At 49.8% G+C, this 19,490-nt stretch overlaps 3 protein-coding genes across 9 annotated transcripts in view; 1 reads left to right on the forward strand and 2 right to left on the reverse strand.

Moving 5' to 3' along the window:
- The window catches only part of PIAS3 (protein inhibitor of activated STAT 3), a 27,555-nt gene continuing 8,065 nt past the window's right edge, over positions 1 to 19,490 (forward strand). The window contains exons 1-15 of one of the 6 annotated variants that reach the window (XR_009493799.1): positions 754 to 836; positions 2,748 to 3,165; positions 3,325 to 3,409; positions 3,652 to 3,702; positions 3,938 to 4,028; positions 4,742 to 4,876; positions 5,082 to 5,187; positions 5,888 to 5,961; positions 6,096 to 6,256; positions 7,552 to 7,685; positions 7,766 to 7,934; positions 8,071 to 8,204; positions 8,399 to 8,436; positions 12,855 to 12,964; positions 13,059 to 16,281. Coding sequence is in view for 4 of the 6 variants with exons in the window: in NM_001102185.1 (NP_001095655.1) it covers positions 813 to 836; positions 2,748 to 3,165; positions 3,325 to 3,409; positions 3,652 to 3,702; positions 3,938 to 4,028; positions 4,742 to 4,876; positions 5,082 to 5,187; positions 5,888 to 5,961; positions 6,096 to 6,256; positions 7,552 to 7,685; positions 7,766 to 7,934; positions 8,071 to 8,204; positions 8,399 to 8,436; positions 8,961 to 9,227 (1,887 nt within the window). In the remaining 2 variants the exon portion in view is untranslated. Of the gene's footprint in view, positions 125 to 742; positions 1,199 to 2,747; positions 3,166 to 3,324; positions 3,410 to 3,651; positions 3,703 to 3,937; positions 4,029 to 4,741; positions 4,877 to 5,081; positions 5,188 to 5,887; positions 5,962 to 6,095; positions 6,257 to 7,551; positions 7,686 to 7,765; positions 7,935 to 8,070; positions 8,205 to 8,398; positions 8,437 to 8,960; positions 10,134 to 12,854; positions 16,282 to 19,490 lie in introns of those variants that run through there. The other 5 variants (XM_005203991.5, NM_001102185.1, XR_009493798.1 and 2 more) reach the window with 5 other exon arrangements.
- On the reverse strand, positions 7,369 to 12,660 carry NUDT17 (nudix hydrolase 17). Of its 2 annotated transcripts, NM_001083383.2 has the most exons (8): positions 12,450 to 12,660; positions 12,103 to 12,289; positions 11,844 to 11,869; positions 11,602 to 11,694; positions 11,248 to 11,346; positions 10,889 to 11,025; positions 10,364 to 10,516; positions 7,369 to 7,921 (listed from the first exon to the last, which is right to left on the reverse strand). In NM_001083383.2, the coding sequence occupies exons 1-8, from the start codon at positions 12,639 to 12,641 to the stop codon at positions 7,900 to 7,902; spliced, it is 909 nt and encodes a 302-aa protein (NP_001076852.1). In that variant the 5' UTR covers positions 12,642 to 12,660; the 3' UTR covers positions 7,369 to 7,899. The 2 variants fall into 2 exon arrangements, with proteins under 2 accessions (NP_001076852.1, XP_059738890.1); XM_059882907.1 differs by lacking the exon at positions 11,248 to 11,346.
- POLR3C (RNA polymerase III subunit C) overlaps positions 14,706 to 19,490 on the reverse strand; it is a 13,199-nt gene continuing 8,414 nt past the window's right edge. The window contains 7 exon segments of the mRNA NM_001038511.1: positions 14,706 to 14,855; positions 16,642 to 16,791; positions 17,216 to 17,265; positions 17,377 to 17,478; positions 18,244 to 18,394; positions 18,835 to 18,895; positions 19,388 to 19,439. Of these exon segments, the coding sequence (NP_001033600.1) occupies positions 14,777 to 14,855; positions 16,642 to 16,791; positions 17,216 to 17,265; positions 17,377 to 17,478; positions 18,244 to 18,394; positions 18,835 to 18,895; positions 19,388 to 19,439 (645 nt within the window). The 3' untranslated portion in view covers positions 14,706 to 14,776.

Consider the following 19,490-nt stretch of genomic DNA (forward strand, 5'->3'; position numbering starts at 1 on the left):
AGCTGCCGGACCGACCTCCAGCCGTGCAGACCTTGGGAGCAGCGCCGGGCCCCTTCCCCCCCCATCTCCTCAGCTCCCCCTCTGAGCGTCCCGAGCCCCCTCCCCGCTCCTTGCAACTGTGCCGGTAAGTCCCACTCTCCGCACGAAACTTTTTGCTGGCGAATTTGAGCCCTACCGCGGGACCATGAGATACAATGTAACCGGTGGGGGGGAGGGGGTGAAGAATTGAGAATAGCCGTCTTGAAATAAACAATTCACGACTCTCATGCGTCCCTAAAATGGATCAGGTCTCACCCATTTCCCGAGTTGGTGGAACTCTTGAATTTGGCTGGTTAAACTTGTAGATAGGGAGATGAGGGGGTTTGCTCCAACTTTGCTCCCCCCTCCCCCATTTGTCTGAGATTAAGCCCTTCTCGAGACTTTTCCCTCCATATCCCAAGTATCTTTGGCTTTCTCAAAGCTCATCCCTTCCCGACTCCGGCGTGGCAAGGCCCCCCTCCCCCAGGTACTTCGGGTTCACCTCCTCTCGCATGCCACCGGGGACCCCGCGATCCTTCGGGCGGCACACTCCCTCCGGGTCTACGGGTCTGGCACCGCGGCCAAAGACGTGCAGCGGCTGGGTCCGGCTGTGGAGGGAGGGGCTGAGGCTGGGGTTCGTCCGAAACACGGCGGGCGGGGCTGGGAAGGGGAGGTGTAGGGGGCCGGACGGGGCGGAGCAGGCGGCATTTGCGGCCGGCGCCGGGGTGGAGAGTTGTGCGCCGGTCCCTGGGCCTGAGCTTCGGCTCGGGCTCGGGCGCCTGCGATGTCTCAAGATGGCGGAGCTGGGCGAATTAAAGGTACCGGCCCCCTCCCCCATCCCCATCTGGACTGAGCCCGGCTGTACGCCGAGTCTGGGAAGCGACCGAGACTGGGTGCTGAGGGCTTGGGTGGCGGCCGGAGACGTGGTGGGGACAGGCTGCTGGGGGTGGTGAGAAGTGGCTGTGGGCGAGAAAGGGGCTGCGCGGGGCTCCGGGGGCGGGGCCGCGGGGCAGATGTAGGGGTGGGGCCGAGGGGAATTGCAGCTGTTGGGGGCCGAGGCTCAGGGGGCGGGGACGCGGGGTAGAAGTCGAATTTGGTAGTAGGGGCAGATGTAGGGGTAGGGCGGGGAGGAAAAGCTGCTGTAGAGGCAAAGCGGACGAGTCGATCGAGGCCTAGAGAGGTGACAGTAGGGGGCAGATGATGGGAATGGGGCTGGGGGGCCGATTACCGGGAGGCTCCTGGGGGAAAGGCGCTGAGAGGATAGAGACTTTGGGGCTGCTGTTGGGATCTGAGCCTTGGGAAGTACCAGTAGGTGGCTGAGATCTAGGGGGCGGGGCTGTACGGGGATAGATCGAAGGGGTGGGGCAGAAGCATCCTGGAGGCTGAGAGGAAGGTCCTGCCTTAGTGAATCGGTATCTCTGGGCAGAGAGAAAGTGTGAGACTATGGGATTGAAAAGAAGAATTTCTTGACAAAGCTAATGGAAAAATAAAGACAGGACCGAGGAGATAAGGATGAGGATAAAGGTAGAGGAGCAAGTTTTTAATCATATTCCTCAAAAGGGGCCCAAAGCCATAATGCCTCCATAAGAATTGCAGATGATTAGTAAGATCGGCCTGTGGCAGGGTCTCCTGGAGATTCACAGAAGTGAGTCCTCTAAGCGGAGAGCTTACCACTACCAGAATCTTGAGGATAAATAACCATCTTGCAGAATCTTTAAAAACCATGGGGTTCACCCCCTTGCCTCCTGGCTTTATTCTGCCTTTTGAAATGGAAGCAGAGTCATGGGAAGGTCTGAGGTCTAGTCACTGGTTCCAGCTTCCTAGGAGAGTGTGCAGTTCTGCAGTCTGGCTCAGGGGCTGATCACCTTCTCTCCATTCTTCCAGGGGCTCTCTTTAGAGCTTTCCCCTTGTTTCTTCCACCCCTGTGGAGGAAGGGAAGAATCACTTACTTTCTCTGGGTAGGAGAGAAGCAGGTTATTAGTTCCTGGCAGATGGAGTAAACAGGTAAACAGGAAGGATACCTGGACTCCACAATTCACTGTTAACCCCTCACCCCAAGTTTTGGTCCTGTTTCTCTCCCAGAAAAAATAGGACTGAGGGGTGAGTGGTTATGTAAATAACACCAAGAAAAGGTTTGGGAAGTTATGAGCATTGAACCCTGACCTGGCCACAAAAGCTTGGGGAAAATAGCTGAGGTAGATTAAGGTGTGGAGAGGAGTTGATTTTGAGGCACAATCCTCCAGCCACCTGGCCCCTTTCTTCCCTGTGGGGCTGTGTGGCCTGAATCCTCTTCTCCCCCTCCTCCCTGTCTCCTGTTCCCTTTCAGGAGGCTAGGATGGGTCTGAGAGTCTGAGAAAGAGCAAGAGAGGAGATAAGCGGCTTAAAGGAGGGTCCAGGCTCAAGGCAGGGTGGTGGTAGGCTGTAGTGGACTCAGAGTTGTGCTGTAGGGTGGCATGCACCCTGCCCCCACCTGGTCAACTGACGGGATGGGGAGACAGGATTGCTCAAGCCTGGGGGATAGTGGAGAGGTGACCTCAGGGTTGCTAGAATGGGACTTAGATGTCCTTTTGGCTAGGTAGGCAGTTTGGCAGTAATCCACTGGCTGCAAAGCATCTTTCAGATCAGTGCTGGAGGGAAAGCGCATTGCCCACCTAAAAGCTCAGCCCCAGTGTCTTTGGCAGGACAGGTCTGTGCAAGATAGGATCCTCAAGCTTCTCTGATCTCCACAGCACATGGTGATGAGTTTCCGGGTGTCTGAGCTCCAGGTGCTCCTCGGCTTTGCTGGCCGGAACAAGAGTGGACGGAAGCACGAGCTCCTGGCCAAGGCCCTACACCTCCTCAAGTCTAGCTGTGCCCCCAGCGTCCAGATGAAGATCAAAGAGCTTTACCGCCGACGCTTTCCCCGCAAGACCCTGGGGCCCTCTGATCTTTCTCTGCTCTCCTTGCCCCCTGGAACCCCTCCTGTAGGCTCTCCTGGTCCTCTGGCTCCCATCCCCCCGGCCCTCTTGGCCCCTGGCACCCTACTGGGCCCCAAGCGTGAAGTGGACATGCACCCTCCTCTACCCCAGCCTGTGCACCCTGACGTTACCATGAAACCATTGCCCTTCTATGAAATCTACGGGGAGCTCATCCGGCCTACCACCCTAGGTATGGATCTTTATGGTCCCTGGGTCTTCCTGGCCTCCCTGCCTCTTCCTCAAGCCTTTCTTAGGCTTTTGTCCTGTGCGCTCAGCACACTGGAATAGGGGCCACTTCTGTGGCCATGTGGGCATGGGCTTGGGAATAACTGCCCCTTTGTGTCCTCAGCATCCACTTCTAGCCAGCGGTTCGAGGAAGCGCACTTCACCTTTGCCCTCACCCCCCAGCAAGTGCAGCAGATTCTTACTTCCAGGTATGTCTCTTTGAGTCCCCCTGCCTCATCCTTGGGTGGTTACCCTGAGACTCTGCTCTCTGACTTTCTTCTTTTCTTTTTTGCCCCCTTCTCACCATCCTCCTGCACCTGCTCTGTCCCTCATTCTCTTGTATGTCTCGTCTCTATCCCCTGGACATCTAACTCTCTGTTTCTCTGTTCACCCCTGTGCTACCCGCCAGGGGCCACACACTGACATCTCTCCTTCTCCCTCCCTGTTTCAGAGAGGTTCTGCCAGGAGCCAAATGCGATTATACCATACAGGTGCAGTTAAGGTGAGTTGATGCTGTCTCCCAGCAGGTCTCCCACTGAGGGTGGGAACGAAGTGAGGGTATGCGCGCTCTTTATTAGGAGATACCCCTGCTCCGTCACACCCGCCTGGAGTTCTTGTTTGGAAGCTAAAGGCTACAGATACCCTTGATTGATTTTCTGAGATTGCCTACCTCTCTTTGTCAGATTTTGTTCCAGAAACTGCCTCCCATACTTTCATCTTCTCTTATCTGTTACCAGGTTCTGTCTCTGTGAGACCAGCTGCCCCCAGGAAGATTACTTCCCCCCCAACCTCTTTGTCAAGGTCAATGGGAAACTGTGCCCCCTGCCGGTAAATGCTCTTCTTCTTCTGACAGTCGCCCTCTCCTTGTTTGAGTTCTTCAATGTTAGCTACACATCTGTTATGAAAGAGATGTGCCTAGCACAGTGCCTGACACATAGTAGGTGCTCAGTTTACTGCCTGAATCGATATAGTCTGGCGAGAACTAGGATAGGGCTGAACAAATGTTCTCTTAGAACCCAGAGGAGGGACGTTGTTGTTGTTCAGTCGCTAAGTTGTGTCCAACTCTGCGATCCCATGGACTGCAGCATGGCAGTCCTCTGTGTCCTTCACCATCTCCCGGAGTTCACCCAAGGTCATGTCCATTGAGTCAGTGTTGCCATCCAACCGTCTCATCCTCTGCTGCCCTTTTCTCCTTTTGCCTTCAATCTTTCCCAGCATCAGGAGGGATATTAGTTCAACCCAAAAACTCAGAGAAGATTCTCAGAAGTGATGATCCTAGAGTTGAGGGTTAGAAGAAATTGGGTATCCCTACTCTTCCTTTTTAAGAAGGCAATGAGCAGGTTCCTTTATCTTTGGTCAGTGAATAAGCTCTCCTTTTCCCCCAGGAATGAACCTCACTCCCGACCCTAGCTAGTGCCCCAGTTTTTTGAGTCACTGAATGGGCCCCCATCTCCTTGGTCAGAGAATGAGCTGACCTTTTCTCCAGAAAGTGAGTAACCTAAGACAAGATGTGTTGACCAGTCCGCCCCTCCCTCCTCCAGGGTTACCTTCCCCCTACCAAGAACGGGGCTGAGCCCAAGAGACCCAGCCGCCCCATCAACATCACACCCCTGGCTCGTCTCTCGGCCACTGTTCCCAACACCATCGTGGTTAACTGGTCGTCTGAGTTTGGACGGGTGAGCATGGTTGAGACAGGGAGCCTGGAGAAGCCTGCAGGGAATGAGAGGGAACCATCAAGTGTCTTGGGCTGGGGAAATATCCATCTCTTTGTGGGTCTCTCTCCCTTAACTTGCTGTCTCTGGCCCTTGTGTGACAAAGTGGAGATGGTGGTAGTGGAGGTGTACAATGCAGAGGCTAATTGTTTCCCCCACCTCCAAGTAGAATTACTCCTTGTCCGTGTACCTGGTGAGGCAGCTGACGGCAGGGACCCTGCTACAAAAACTCAGAGCAAAGGGCATCCGGAACCCAGACCACTCCCGGGCACTGAGTGAGTAACATCTTGCCCCTCTTCCCTCGACCCAGATCCAGTTTTTCCTGGCCCTCTGGCCTTTATAGTTAAACTTATACCCTTCTTGTGACAACTTACCTTGTTACCTTTTACATGAATCCTAAAACCCTTGTGGTACCCCTCTTACCAGTCTTTGTGGTTGAAAAGTGGGGCCACTCCAGGCTTGAGTGACACTCTTGCATTCCCAGTTCTACATCTGCTTTGTACCTCACAGACCTTAACTGTTAGAATATGGGTTCTCCAGACTAGAAAGAGTCTTTTTTAAACTTAAAATTTTAATTTATTTATGGCATGCATGTTTAGTTCCCTGACCAGGGCTTGAACCTGTGCCCCTTGCAGTGGAAAAATGAAGTATTAACCACTGACCACCAGGGAAGTCCCTAGAAAGAGTCTTAAGTATCGTCTACTCCAACCGTCTTGGCAATGCTTCAATTCCCTCTAGGTCGTCTCTGCCAAAGATGCTGAAGATTAAGCATCTTTAGGGACTGGCAGATCCCCTTCCCCCACTTAGCCTTCATAATGCAGGTCCCAGGCCACCCCCATATGCTATCTCATAGGCCCCCAAAGCCTCTCTCCCCAGCTGCCTCTCAGTCAGGGCCATCTGCTTCTGGCTTCAGCATCTCCCGGGGCTCTCTCCAGCCTTGCTGACCCTGTGGCTCTGGCCCCACTCTTGTTTCAGTCAAGGAGAAGTTGACCGCTGACCCGGACAGTGAGGTGGCTACTACGAGTCTCCGGGTGTCACTCATGTGCCCGGTGGGTACCAGGGAGAGGAGAAGGGGCAGGAGGGGTGGCATGAACTTCTGGACGCAGATGAGGGTTCGTAGGGCGGTAGGCATAAAGCTTTCTGGGACATGGGGACTCTGACCAGAGAACTTGTCTTTCCTCAGCTGGGGAAGATGCGCTTGACTGTCCCTTGTCGCGCCCTCACCTGCGCCCACCTGCAGAGCTTCGATGCTGCCCTTTATCTACAGATGAATGAGAAGAAACCAACGTGGACATGTCCTGTGTGTGACAAGAAAGCTCCCTATGAATCTCTTATCATTGATGGGTAGGACCATTCTGCATTCTGCTTCCTTTTACTGAGGATATCTGCTAGGACTGCCCCCCCGTATATATAAATCCATATCAATAACTTACTTCCCCTCCCTTGAACCTGCTTACCTGTCTATTTTATAGAAATATTATCTATCTTCCCACATTGAGGACTCACTACACATTGTGCTGAGAACTTTGCATGCCTTATCTCACTGAAGCCTGTGAGATGCCGATAACCCTGTGAGATGGGTACTGTCATTATAGGGGAGGGAAGCTGAAGCCTAGAAAGATGCAGTATCTTGCTCAAAGTTAGGGTAAGTGATACGAACTGTTACATAGAACAATTACCTGACCTCTTACTGTACATAGCAGTCAGGTTCTTCCGAGGGCCTGGATGTGCTGATCTAGCGAGTCTTAACTCTCTTCCAGATCCTCTGTTACAGTTCTTGTTCCCAGTGCCTTTTTTGAGGTGGTTTATAGAGTTCTGTATAGAGGGCTTTCTTGGTGGCTTAGTGGTAAAGAATCTGCCTGTAGTGCAGGACACCTGGGTTCAATCCCTGGTCGAGGAGATCCCCTGGAGAAGGGAATGGCTACCCACCCCAGTATTCTTGTCTGGGAAATCCCATGGACAGAGGAGCCTGGCAGGCTACAGTCCACGGGGTCACAGAGAGTGGGACATGACTGAGCGACTGACACTTTCATAGTGTTCTGTACCTCTGCTGCTTCTGTCTTGTTCCTAGTACCACACGAAACAGATTTTTTAGCATGTGTTTATTTTAAAACTTAGCATTTAAAGTTTTCACAGCTCTTTTATACACCTTGGGCTTCCCTCATAGCTCAGTTGGTAAAGAATCCACCTGTAATGCAGGAGGCCCTGGTTTGATTCCTGAGTCGGGAAGATCCCCTGGAGAAGGGATAGGCTACCCACTCCAGTATTTTTGGGCTTCCCTTGTGGCTCAGCTGGTAAAGAATCCACCTGCAATGTGGGAGACCTGGGTTTAATCCCTGGGTTGGGAAGATCCCCTGGAGAAGGGAAAGTTTACCCACTCCAGTATTCTGGCCTGGAGAATTCCATGGACTGTATAGTCCATGGGGTCACAAAGAGTCAAGACACGACTGAGCAACTTCACTTTCACTTTCTTTATTCACGTTGCTTTGATTCCAACAACCCAGAGAGGCCAGGAGGGTGGATAACAGCCCTAATTTACAGATGAGGAAACAGGTTCAGGAAGGTGAGTCCCAGAACTCCGTGGCCACTGTTCCAGCCACCTCCCAGCCATGTGAATTCCCATCTTTCCTCTCCCCCAGTTTATTCATGGAGATTCTTAATTCCTGCTCGGATTGTGATGAGATCCAGTTCATGGAAGATGGATCCTGGTGCCCAATGAAACCCAAGAAGGAGGCATCTGAGGTTTGCCCCCCGCCAGGGTATGGGCTGGATGGTGAGTGACCCCTTGTCCCCTAGTTGAGCTAAGTCTTGTGTGGCTTCTTCTCTGAGACACAGTCTTCTTACCACCCACAGGCCTCCAGTATAGCCCAGTCCAAGAGGGCAATCCATCGGAGAGTAAGAAGAAGGTTGAAGTTATTGACTTGACAGTAGAAAGCTCATCAGATGAGGAGGACCTGCCCCCGACGAAGAAGCACTGTCCTGTCACGTCAGCTGCCATCCCGGCTCTTCCTGGAAGCAAAGGGTATGAAGAAACAGGCTGAATCTATAGCACAGGGCACAGAGGGAAAAATCAGGAATGGGCAGACCCTGGGGCAGAGAGGGGACTTGGGATGCTGAACTGGGTGAGGGCACCTGTGATTCCATCTCTTCCCCCACAGAGTCCTGACATCTGGTCACCAGCCATCTTCGGTGCTGCGGAGCCCTGCTATGGGCACGCTGGGCGGGGATTTCCTGTCCAGTCTCCCACTACATGAGTACCCGCCCGCCTTCCCCCTCGGGGCTGATATCCAAGGTATGACACGGATCACAGCATGGGGCCCTGGCCTGCCACGTCCTCCCCGAAACCAGTTCAGAACCCTTCAGAGCTTTTTGGCTATTTTGCAAAGGGCTACAATCCAGGGAACTTCCTTGAGTTTGTGTGTGTGTGTGTGTGTGTGATGAAGTGTTTCGATAGGAGGTTGATTTTAATTTTTCTTTTCCTACCAGGTTTAGATTTATTTTCTTTTCTTCAGACTGAGAGTCAGGTAAGTGGTCCCTTCTCCACCTCATATCTCTGAAGCTTCCTCTCTAGGCACTGATGGGGCCCCTCATTTTCCCGAGACCTAAGTCGGCTTCTTCATGAAGGGCAGGGTGGTACGGGCAGTTTATTTCCCTCGGAGGCCCCGCCTGGGACTTCCTCAGATTCTCACTGGAGTCTTCCTCTGTCCCGTTACTGTTTGTCTCTAGTTTTTGGTGTAGTTCTGCTCTTGTCTGCTCACCCCCCACCCTGCCCCCAACCCACGTGCACTTGAGCGCCGTGGCTGCCCTAGCCGGACATTCCACACATTTCAGACGCCCACAGGGCTGAGCTGGTGGGGCTGTCTCAGGGCAGGGAAGAGGGCTGGGGTGTGGGGGAAGGAGTCAGAGGAGAGCTCTCCTGCTTCTCAGAGAACTCTTCGGGATTCTGAGGGGTTGATTTATCCCATATGGTATTTGTGAGATGGGTGACTGGGAGGCGGGTAAGGAAGGTCCGGATAAAATCTTACACCACACTCTTGCTTCCTCCCAGCACTATGGTCCCTCCGTCATCACCTCACTAGATGAACAGGATGCCCTGGGCCACTTCTTCCAGTACCGAGGGACCCCTTCCCACTTCCTGGGCCCGCTCACCCCCACGTTGGGGAGCTCTCACCGCAGCGCCACGCCGGCACCCCCTCCTGGCCGTGTCAGTAGCATTGTGGCCCCTGGAGGCACCTTAAGGGAGGGCCATGGAGGACCCCTGCCCTCAGGTCCCTCTTTGACTGGCTGTCGGTCAGACATCATTTCCCTGGACTGAGTCTCCCAACACTGAACAAGTATGCTGTGGAGTCTAGACTCCTGGCCACTCTGACCCCTTGGGGCGGAGGCAGGGGAGCTTTGGTCAATGGCCAGAAATACCTTCGTGGACGCCGGTTTTTTGGCCTTATCTCTGCCTGACGAGGCTAGCACCCAAAGGGTTAATATTTAACCTCTTTTTCAGGACATTTGGGGTCTGCTTTTGGAAATGTTCTTTGACATCCAGCACATTCCTTTGGGTCTGTTAATCTAGGCAGTGGGAGGCAGATGGGATGGGATGTGAGTTGGGGAAAGGGCTGAGTCCTCAGCCTTGACTGTCTAGGGCCTTGTGGGGAAGGGGCTTTTCTCGTGTCCCCCAGATACCCTCTCTTCCCAGCCCCCACAGCCGGCTCTGCTCCTCCCCTGCATCCATCATCTCTTCGTGTCCATTCCGTTTTCTTTGGCCAAACAGACAGGTGGAGTAACTGAGATAGGCAGACACATGGACGGAGAATTCTATTTTGGGTTGCAGATCTTTTGTGCGTAAACAAGAAAAACCAAAATATTCCAAAGATGACCTTCCTTGCCTCCTACTGCCCAGTATGACTAAGGAGGAGATAAGGCCTTAGCCCGGATCCCCAGGCGTTTGGGAGAAGGGCCTGGCTGACTGCCTGGGTCTCTATTTATATATTTAAGTTCACAACGTTGCTTACGCTGACCAGCCTGGGGCCTGAGCTTCTAAAGGCTGGTGGCCCTGGGGTTAGGTCTGGCTCATTCTGCACCTTTCCTGGGAGGTGGGAGCATCCTTGTGCTCTCGCCTGTCTCCCTTTTCAGGCTCCTCTGGGGCCCAGGATCTATGTTGTAATTTTACTTTTTATTTTCACAGTTGTAGCAAAGTTCTTACCCATAATAAAGGTTGTGAATGTTCTGTGAGTGTCACGGAGGTGGGCTGGGGAGGTGATTAAGCACTCGGCTTTCCAGATCCCTGGTGTGGGGAGGTGGGGAGGGAGGTCCACGCTCTGCTATCCCTTGCTGGCCCTGGGTCCAAGTGAGCTCCAGGTGTTACACTGAGGACTTGCCAGGGCAGTTGTTCTTTCTTCCTTTCTTTGCCCCTTCAGCCCAACACCGTGGAGCCCTTATGTCCTTCCGCATCCTTACCTGCCCAGATGTTGCAGCCAAAGCGTGAGGGCAAACTTGGTGCCAGTGCTGACCCTCTCTCTGCTGTCTGCCGTGCCCGGGGTTGTCCGCAGCAGGGTGGATGTGGGCAAGGCCAGAGGCTGGGCTCCTCCATTCTCTTTTAGTTCCACTGTACTGCAGAACGACAGCTCCTGTCTGGGCTGTGCCTTGTGGCTTAGCCCCACTTCCATATCCATTAGGTCATATGATCCTCCGAACCACCACAGGAGAGGGGTGGGTCGGGGGGGTTAACCTCATTTTACAGAAAGGAGGGTAAAATGACTTGCCCCAATGAGAGTGTGGGACCGAAACCCAGGTAGCCTATTAGACAGGAATTCTTGGGAGTATAATAGGCACTGTCTTTGATCTATGTGCTCTCTTCATTATCAGTTGACCAACTCCGTCCCTAAATCTCCCCCACAACACATGTCTTCCCCTGAGGAGGAGACAGAAGGTAAACTTCTCAATGTCTATGTGTTGGAGGGACAGGGAGAAGTTCCTACTTACGGTACAGAAGATGGTAGGTCCTGGGGAAGATGTTTGGGGGTCTCTGTCCCATCCTCTGTGGCAGCCACTGCAGCTGCTATGTCTGGTCCCAGCCACATGAAGGCACTCACCTCTCCTGCATTTGGTTGAATCCGGGCCTGGGGCCAGACATGTTGATGCTTTAGTCATGGCCTCTCTCAGAAGACCTGTTCTTGATCACAGCCTACCCACAGGTGGAATGGAGAGACTTGGAGCAGGGACAAAGGAGAGGCTATTGTATTTCGTGGTTATCTCTGACTTTCCCCGCACCTTAGTCATCCTTGGAACCAGTCTTTCTGGGCCTCCTCAGCCCCATTTCCTTTGTCTACTGCCAGCCCTACCTGGAGCTGCTGCTGTGACTCCTGGGAGATGACAAGTAGGTAGAGAACGATGTGATGGTATTTGGGGAGACCCCAGCTCAGCTTAGGGGGGTAGGCAGACTAAGAAGAAAAAAAAAAGAGAACTTCCTGTCCCTTTTTGAGACTTTGGAAATGCAGCTGAGGGAGTGGAGAGTAGAAATGGTGTAGGAGGGACATGGGTAAGAGTCATGGGATTGGGGACTCCAAACCACCCACACTCCATCAGTTTCCCTGTGGTCAAGGCAAGTAGGGCTGTTCTGTGGGCTTTGGTGGGTTAGTAGTTATTAAGTGCTCTTGGTTAGATAGGAAGGAACCTCTCCCAGGCCCCTGTCTCACCTCCCATAACCCCAGAGGGACCCAGGAGAACTGGCCCTGGGGCAGCTGGAGTCCACTCTCCTCCCAAAGCTCTCGAAGCCCCCCATCCAGCAGCTGGGGGTGAGAGGATAGGAGGTCAGAGAGGCCAATGCCTGGCTCCTACAAGTCCTGTGTTTGCCCTTCCTCCAGCCCACACCCCATGTGGTCCCAGACAGGGTCTCTCCTTCAGCAGAGGGTGCGGTCTGGCTCAGTTGATTGGTTACCTCTTCATCAGGTTCCACATGCCCACCTGCAACAACAGTGGGACCAGTCGGTGAAAGGTAGTGTTCCTGTCCAGGGACCCCCACTCACTATTCACGCTTGCCCCCTCCTCCAGTGGACACAGATGCAGTTGTAGCCCCTTGTGATTCTGGGACCTACCACACTTCTGGGCCTACTTCTGTCATTGAGACTGGGAAAAGAGCTGTGGGGTAGAGGCAGATTTCTTTCCTGGACATTGGGCCTTGTCCTCAGGTCACTCACCTGGGGGTACCCAGAGGTTGGGCGAAATGTTGAGGGTGCTTGTCCTTCGCGTCAACAAGACAGTCTGGTCGCTGGACTGCAGAATGACCGCCACACCCAGATCCACACCTCGACCTTTCGGGGGCAGCTCAACCCCCGGAGCCCTGGGCTGTTGGTCCAGGGCCGCAAAAGGGCAGAAAGGCGGTCGCTGGCGGGAGGGAGCCACTGGGGTTAACATCGCAGAAGAGACAAGGAACTGGAGGAGCCCGAGGCAGGTGACCGGCCCAGGCCTCTCGCCTCCAGCTCCCACCCTCTCCCGGTCCCTTCCTTCGGTCCTTCACCCGCCCCATCGCGTCCCCTCTCTCCACCTGGAGCGGAAGCCTGGCCGACGCGCCTGGGAAAGGCTTGTCCGAGAGGACCAGTTGTCCCCGCTTCAGGCCGCAGTGCGTGGGCCACGGCCCGAGCCCCGACCCGGCGCCCAGGAGGCCGCACACACTCTGCGCGAAGCTCACCGACTCCGGGCGCCCGGAGAGGAGTAGCAGCACCCGTGCCGCCGCCATCACGGGCTGCGGCGCGCCTGGCGCCCTCTGGTGGCCCAGCAGCGCTTCCCCTCCGAGCCTTCCGGCGGCTCGGAAGGAAACCGGGCTTCCGGAACGTCCCAGGGGGAAATTGAGGGAAGAACCTTGGGGATGATCCAGGAGTATAATAAATAAATGACAAAGCGGAACGCCTCTAAATCCTCAGCTCCTCTTGTCCTCCCATCTTCTGTTTAGGAAAATGATCCCTAGACTGAGCGATTTCTGGACTCGTGTCATTTCCCACCAGGCATGGGTGGAACTCTGTAAGCAACCTTCCAGGACACTCTGCACACCTGTGCTAGCAGGTAACACCTCGGATTAATTACATCTATCTCTTAGCCAGACACCCAGGAAACATTCTTGACACCTTCTCTTTCTTTCTTTTCACTCAAATGGCAGCCAAGTCCACCAGATTCTACCTCCTTGAATGTTCTCAAATCTGTGTCTTAATCTCCAGCCTCCGGTGCCCTAGTTCAAGTCTTCCTCATATTCTGCCTGATATATTATTACAAATCTGTACGTAGTCCATCCTAAAAGAAATAAGTCCTGAATATTCATTGGAAGGACAGATGCTGAAGCTGACACTCCAACACTTTGGCCACCTGATGCAAAGAACTGACTCATTTGAAAAGACCCTGATGCTGGGAAAGATTGAAGGCAGAAGGAAAAGGGGACGACAGAGGATGAGATGGTTGGATGGCATCACCAACTCAATGGACATGAGTTTGAGTAAACCCTGGGAGTTGGTGATGGACAGGGAGGCCTGGTGTGCAGCAGTCCATGGGATCACAGAGTCAGACACGACTGAGTGACTGAACTGAGATAGTCCTGCCCCCACCAATTCATTCTCTACAGTTCAGAGTGATCTTTCCAAAACACAAGTCTGCTCATCTTGCTTCTCCATGGTCTCAGGATAAGCTAAGCTACTTACCACAGCATAGCAAGGACCCACCAGTCCTTGCTCCTGCCTGTCAATTCTGGCAGGACTTATGCTGTTTTCTAGTCATATCCTATTTGTGGGTCCCCTAAGAAACAGGCTCTGCTTCCCTCTGGGGTCTTTCCCTCTTTCACCTGGTAAATCCCCATCTTCCAAAATAGAGATTGAGTCACTTCTCTTTGCCTCCTTTCTTGCCTGACCCTTCTCCCCTTTACTTCTATACTACAGCCCCCCAACACATCCTTGTACTGATTTGTCCCCTTTCATTATGTTTGTGCTCGAGGCTATTCATCTTTGCATCTTGGTACTGGGGATGCTCAAAAATGATGGTAAGTGTCTTGAAGGCAGAGATGGTATTATATTAAGAGTTATCTTTGTATATTGTCTCTACAGTTAATTGGGATTCCAATGTTTAACGAATTAGGACTAACACTTGGTAGGAGCAAACTGAAGTGATTATGAAATAAGACCTAACTGTTTTAAATGAAATGAAGCTGCTGGGACAAATTATACCAACTAATCATCTATCCACAGTACTGAGAGAGGGAAGTTACAATTGCCAGTTTTTAGGAATAATGGTGAAGAGAAAGGCAGTGATTTATTGAGTGCTTATCATATGCCAAGCACTGTGCTAAGTTTTACACACATAATTTCAGATGTGTTAGAAGCCCAGAGCTGGCAAATATGACATTTATCCATAGATTCTAGTATGACTGCTTGGGCCAACCCACCTACTAGCCCTACAAATAGATTTTATCCCCCTCTCCGTGGTAGTCTTTCACATTCTCTACACTGTGTGTGTGTTTAATATTACAGTTTAACAAAGTAAAGAACAGGTGCAGCTTTTTGAAAATGGGATAAAAAGCTTAGGAAGAAGTTTTTCTGTCAGGGATGTTCAAACACAGCTTTAGCTAACTTCTTGGTGGGAACTGATACATCTAATAGATGATTAATCTAGTTGATTTAAGGTTCTTTCTCCTGCCAAGATTTGATGAGGATAGAATATAATGATGGTTCTAAAACAGAATCAGCAAACTTGAAAAAAAGACAGGTTACACTCTTTCTGGTGTACTCTGGGTGGTAGGGAGAGGGAATGTCAGCACAGAATCTGGATTTTCTCCTACTCCTTTATTCTTCCAATCCCCTCAGATCTTTGGAGGAAGACTTTTCTTCTGGGTCACTATCTCTTCATGGTGCTTTCGATGTATGACTCCAGCAGGAAGATGGTTTCATCCACCTGGATCTCACAGGCATCCAACCTGAGTGAAAAAAATGAGAGCATTTGTCCAGACTGAACATTTATCAGCATATTTAAGATTAGAGGCTGGACTGGTTACCCTCAAAAGTACTGGGCAGAAAGCAAGAGAACTAATAGCTCATTCTCCTGTTGACCAAGCATCTTGTATGTGCTAGGCACTGTGGAAATTGCTGAGGGTTCAAAAAACAACACCTCTGTCCCAGGAGAAGTTATAGTCTAATTTGCAAGGAGGAAAAAGCACATGTTAAAGGCACAGGTGTAAAAGGACTTGAGTAAGTGAAGTCGCTCAGTCATGTCTAGCTCTTTGCGACCCCATAGACTGTAGCCTACCAGGCTCCTCCGTCCATGGGATTTTCCAGGCAAGAGTACTGGAGTGGGTTGCCATTTCCTTCTCCAGAGGATCTTCCTGACCCAGGGATTGAACCCAGATCTCCTGCATTGTAGGCAGACGCTTTACCGTCTGAGCCACCAGGGAAGCCCTACAGAAACTAAATGTAACAGAAATTCTAAATAAAGCTGAGGTGAGTGGAGGAGGAACAGAACATCTTGAAATAAGATGTATCTAGTCAGGCTTCTTTACTAAAAGTAGTTCCTGTGTTTTAGAAAATATGATTTGCCCTGCAGTGTGTTTAAATGTATTTTAAAATAGAAGCTGAGAGTGGCTGAGGCTGAAAGTGATTAGGAATAGAAGGGAAAACCGCTTCTACTCTGATAATACTGATAAAAATCATCCATGAAAAACCCATACTGAGCATCATACTTAGTGGAGAACGACTGAAAACTTTCCCCCTATGATTAGGAACAAGACAAGGATGCCTGCTTTTTACTTCCATTCAACATTTCACTGGAAGTTCTAGTCTGGAAATTAGGCAAGAAAAACAAAAGGCATCTAAATTGAAAAGGAAGAAGTAAAGCTATTTCTAATTCACAGATAACATAATCCTATAGACAGAAACATCTCAAAGGATCCACAAAAAACTTACCACATCTAGTAAATCAATTGGCAAAATTGCAGGATATAAAATCAACACACAAAAATCAGTTCTATTTCCATACACTGGCAATGAACAATTCAAAAATGAAATTTAAGCAAACACTAAAACAGTATCAAAAAAGAATAAACAGGAATAAATTTAACCAAAAAAATTATAAGACTTGAATACTGAAAACATCATTGAAAGAGATTAAGGAAGAACTAAGTAAATGGAAAGACCTTTCATATTCATGGGTTGGAAGATTTAGTATCATTAAGATGGCAATCTTCCCCAGATTCAAAGCAATCTCTCTGAAGGTCTATGGTGAGGAGTGAAAGGAAATGAGGAAGAAGGGACAGGCTAGTATAAGACCATGAAAGGACCTGTATGTTATGCCAAGGAGGCTGGTCTTTACGCTGTACACAAGAAGTCAATAAAGCATTTAAAGTAGAAGAGTGCTATTATCAATCCCTTTAAAGAAACTAACTTTGAAAGCATTATAAGAAATGGCTTGAAGGGGGAGGTGACTGCAAAGGTCTGGGGAAAAGGTGAGAAGGGCGTGCGTGGAGAGCAAGATGAAAGGCCAGATTTGGGACACGCTGCTCAAGTAACATCAAGAGTCGTGGTGAACATGACAGAGACAGAGAGAGAGGAGAGAGAGAGGGAAGAGAGGAGAGGAGAGAGAGAGAGGTGAGGGAGAAGCTGAGAATATCTTCAGAAATTTGAGCTTAGTAAAATAGGTGGATTAAATTCTGTTGATTGAGGTGAGGAGGAAGATAGTTTCAATGTAGCTTTGAAGTCTGTGAGGCTTACTTGTTGACGTTGCGCTTCAGGGTCTCTAGCTGCTGGCGTTCGGGGGCTGTGATCATCTCCTCTATTTCCTGGAGCTGCGCCTCCTCTGCGCCTGTGGCCTGCATAGATGCAATGATTGCTTCTACCCGCTGAGACTTCTCTAGTAGACGCCTGTCAGAACAACACAACTCTGAGGCATGTCCCCTAGCCCTGGAGATTCTTTCATCCCATAGACCTGGGGCATAACTCCCCCTTTACCATGTTCCTGGTCAAAGTGGACAATGTCACTCTCTAAGGATGTTTCCTACAAGTTTAATTAGAAATGTGACTTTATTCCTGAAACTCTTGCTGCTTCTCACTCGTACTTAAAAGTTTGGTGCCAGTTTATATGTTGCCCATAAATTTAATCTGCAGAACTATTTCACTGGGGATATCTGACAAGTGTATACAAATGCATGATTATGCCAACCTAAGCCAATAATTCAGTGCAACCAGACAGGTTATTATCTCTATTGGTTTCCATTTCTATAGAAAATTTCCCCGTAAGCTTTTTGGCCTTGAAATATGTAATTACTGAGTTGAAAATGTTACTCACTTGTTTTCTTTGGTTTCAAATTGTCTCCTTTCTATTAAGTTGGCTACACTCTGAGGAGAGAGAAGAAATGCACAGTTCTTTCTGTATAAGTAGCTCAGGCACAACAGCTAAAGGGGGCGTGAGGGCGAGACATCTCTGTAGAGGGAATGGGGAGGAGTTACCTTGTAGCACCTGTGCAGCAACATTCGGGCAGCTGACAGGATGTTCACAGTATATAAATAGAAGGTCCGGGATGGGGCATGGTCTGGTGTTTTGGGAATTTCCTATTTGTTCACAGAAAGAAAAATAAGAGACATTATACTTTCCTTCAGAACTGGCAAAGTAAATACCTGTGCCATCTGGAGTTACTAAGTCCTTTCTTTCACCTATATTCCCTCTTCCCCAGTCACATAGCATCTGTGTTTATAGCATAATCAGCCATAGGGAGGGCTGGGATGTCCTGTTTTTCCCTTTGATTGTCAACATCCTGAGTGGGGAAGAAAGAGAAGGCGCTTAACATTTACTGAGCAACTCTTATGTGCCAAGTAGACTGTATTTGATTTTTACAACAAACTATATTATTTCTGTTACCTCCATCTATCACCATTTTGTAGGTGGGAAAAAGGACGGTAGGTAAATTGCTTAGTGTAACTGGGTGATAGGCAGAGCTGTGATTCTGATTCCAAAATCCATTCTATCTTACTTCCTTTTAGGGTAGAGTACATAGCTCTGCATGCAGTGAGGACCCAACAGATGCTATTGATAGACTGACCGGTAATAAACTTAAGACTTGAGGAAAGGATAAATCATAGGAACAAGGAGCTAAAGAAAAAAAGGTACAGTGATTCTGGGGTGATTTCTTGGCTCTGCCTCTTTTTTACAAGGCCAGATAAAGCTCCACAGTTATCTTGCAAGTGCTTGGTATGTCTTTGTCAATCTTTTTTTTTCTTCTGTCTCAAAGATGGATACAGAGTTTGTTTGAGGTTCAGAATATTTGCTTCAGCAATTTCTCTCATCCATCACCTCTGCTGGTTGGCAATTATTGTTACCTGCAGTGATATGAAATTTTCTGAGAGCATCTTATAAAGCATATCCTTTGCCTCCTTTGCTGGAATCATTGCAAAGTCTTCTACCTGCTTCTGCTCCAGGTGTTTCTTTTGTAAAACTAGACGGAATATTCTGGCACAGCGAGATCCAAATCTGGAAAGGAATAAAGGAAGCAAATGGCAGGCCAACATAAATTAGCTTTAGTTCTTAGTCACAGAGGGTTGTTTAGTGTCTATGTGTGGAGCAAGGACCTGAGAGGAACAGCAATCAGAGAATTCTTCCTAACTCCATAGATCAATGACAATACTGCTAATCATAAGAGTCACCAACTGCTGACTCGAATGCCTCAGTTCCTGCATTTGTAAGGAAAGGTGTTAGGAAGGCTGATGAATTGGCATCCCTGGGAATTAAGCAGCAGGGTATTTGGGGTAAAGAGCAGTAATAGATGGGACCCATAGTGGTCCAGTGGAAAATGGGCAAGATGTGCCAGGTGTGCCTATACTGGTCGGTTACCTAATGATCAAATCACTTGTTCAAATGGGGTGTGGAAAGGAACTACCTGACCCCCAACCCTTTCAGGGTAACCGCCTTACCTCTCTTGTACGACGGACTCCAGAGTGGCCGTGGCTAGAGATCCTAGAGCCTTATGCAGGTCTTTATGTAGAGGGTAAAGGTCACTCCATGATGTTTTGGCCTGGATATTGCGCTCTTAGTTTTATTCCCAAGTATTTAAAATTTAAATACCGTTTTGTTTTTCACATTAGTCTCATTTATGTTATTTAAGTATTTCAAAACCTTAATTAACTAAAGGTGCTTAAGTCAGGGTTTTGCTTAACTAAAATTTAGTTGGTTAAAAGTCTGTTTTACTTCTTTATCATCAGTGTTTTAGTTCAATTTTCTAACTTACTTAGTATACTATATGCGTGTGTTAGTCGCTTAGTCATGTCCAACTCTTTGCAACCCCATGGACTGTAGCCCACCAGGCTCTTCTGATTGCGGAATTCTCCATGCAAGAATACTGGAGTGGATTGCCATTCCCTTCCCCACTTAGTATACTAAATATCATCAAATCTTTCCTAAAGTCACCCTTCTGTTTCATAGTTCAGGCTGCCTGACTATTAAGGAAATAACCACCCATAAGGATACTGATGACATACATTCCTCCACCACTGTCGCCAGACTTTCCAACAAACTCTAGCTATTAAAAAAAGAGAGAGAGAACTTGTGTTATCTGAATGGAAAGTCCAGT

This window comes from Bos taurus, chromosome 3 (genome assembly GCF_002263795.3).
Source record: "Bos taurus isolate L1 Dominette 01449 registration number 42190680 breed Hereford chromosome 3, ARS-UCD2.0, whole genome shotgun sequence".
In the NCBI taxonomy this organism is placed as follows: domain Eukaryota; kingdom Metazoa; phylum Chordata; class Mammalia; order Artiodactyla; family Bovidae; genus Bos; species Bos taurus.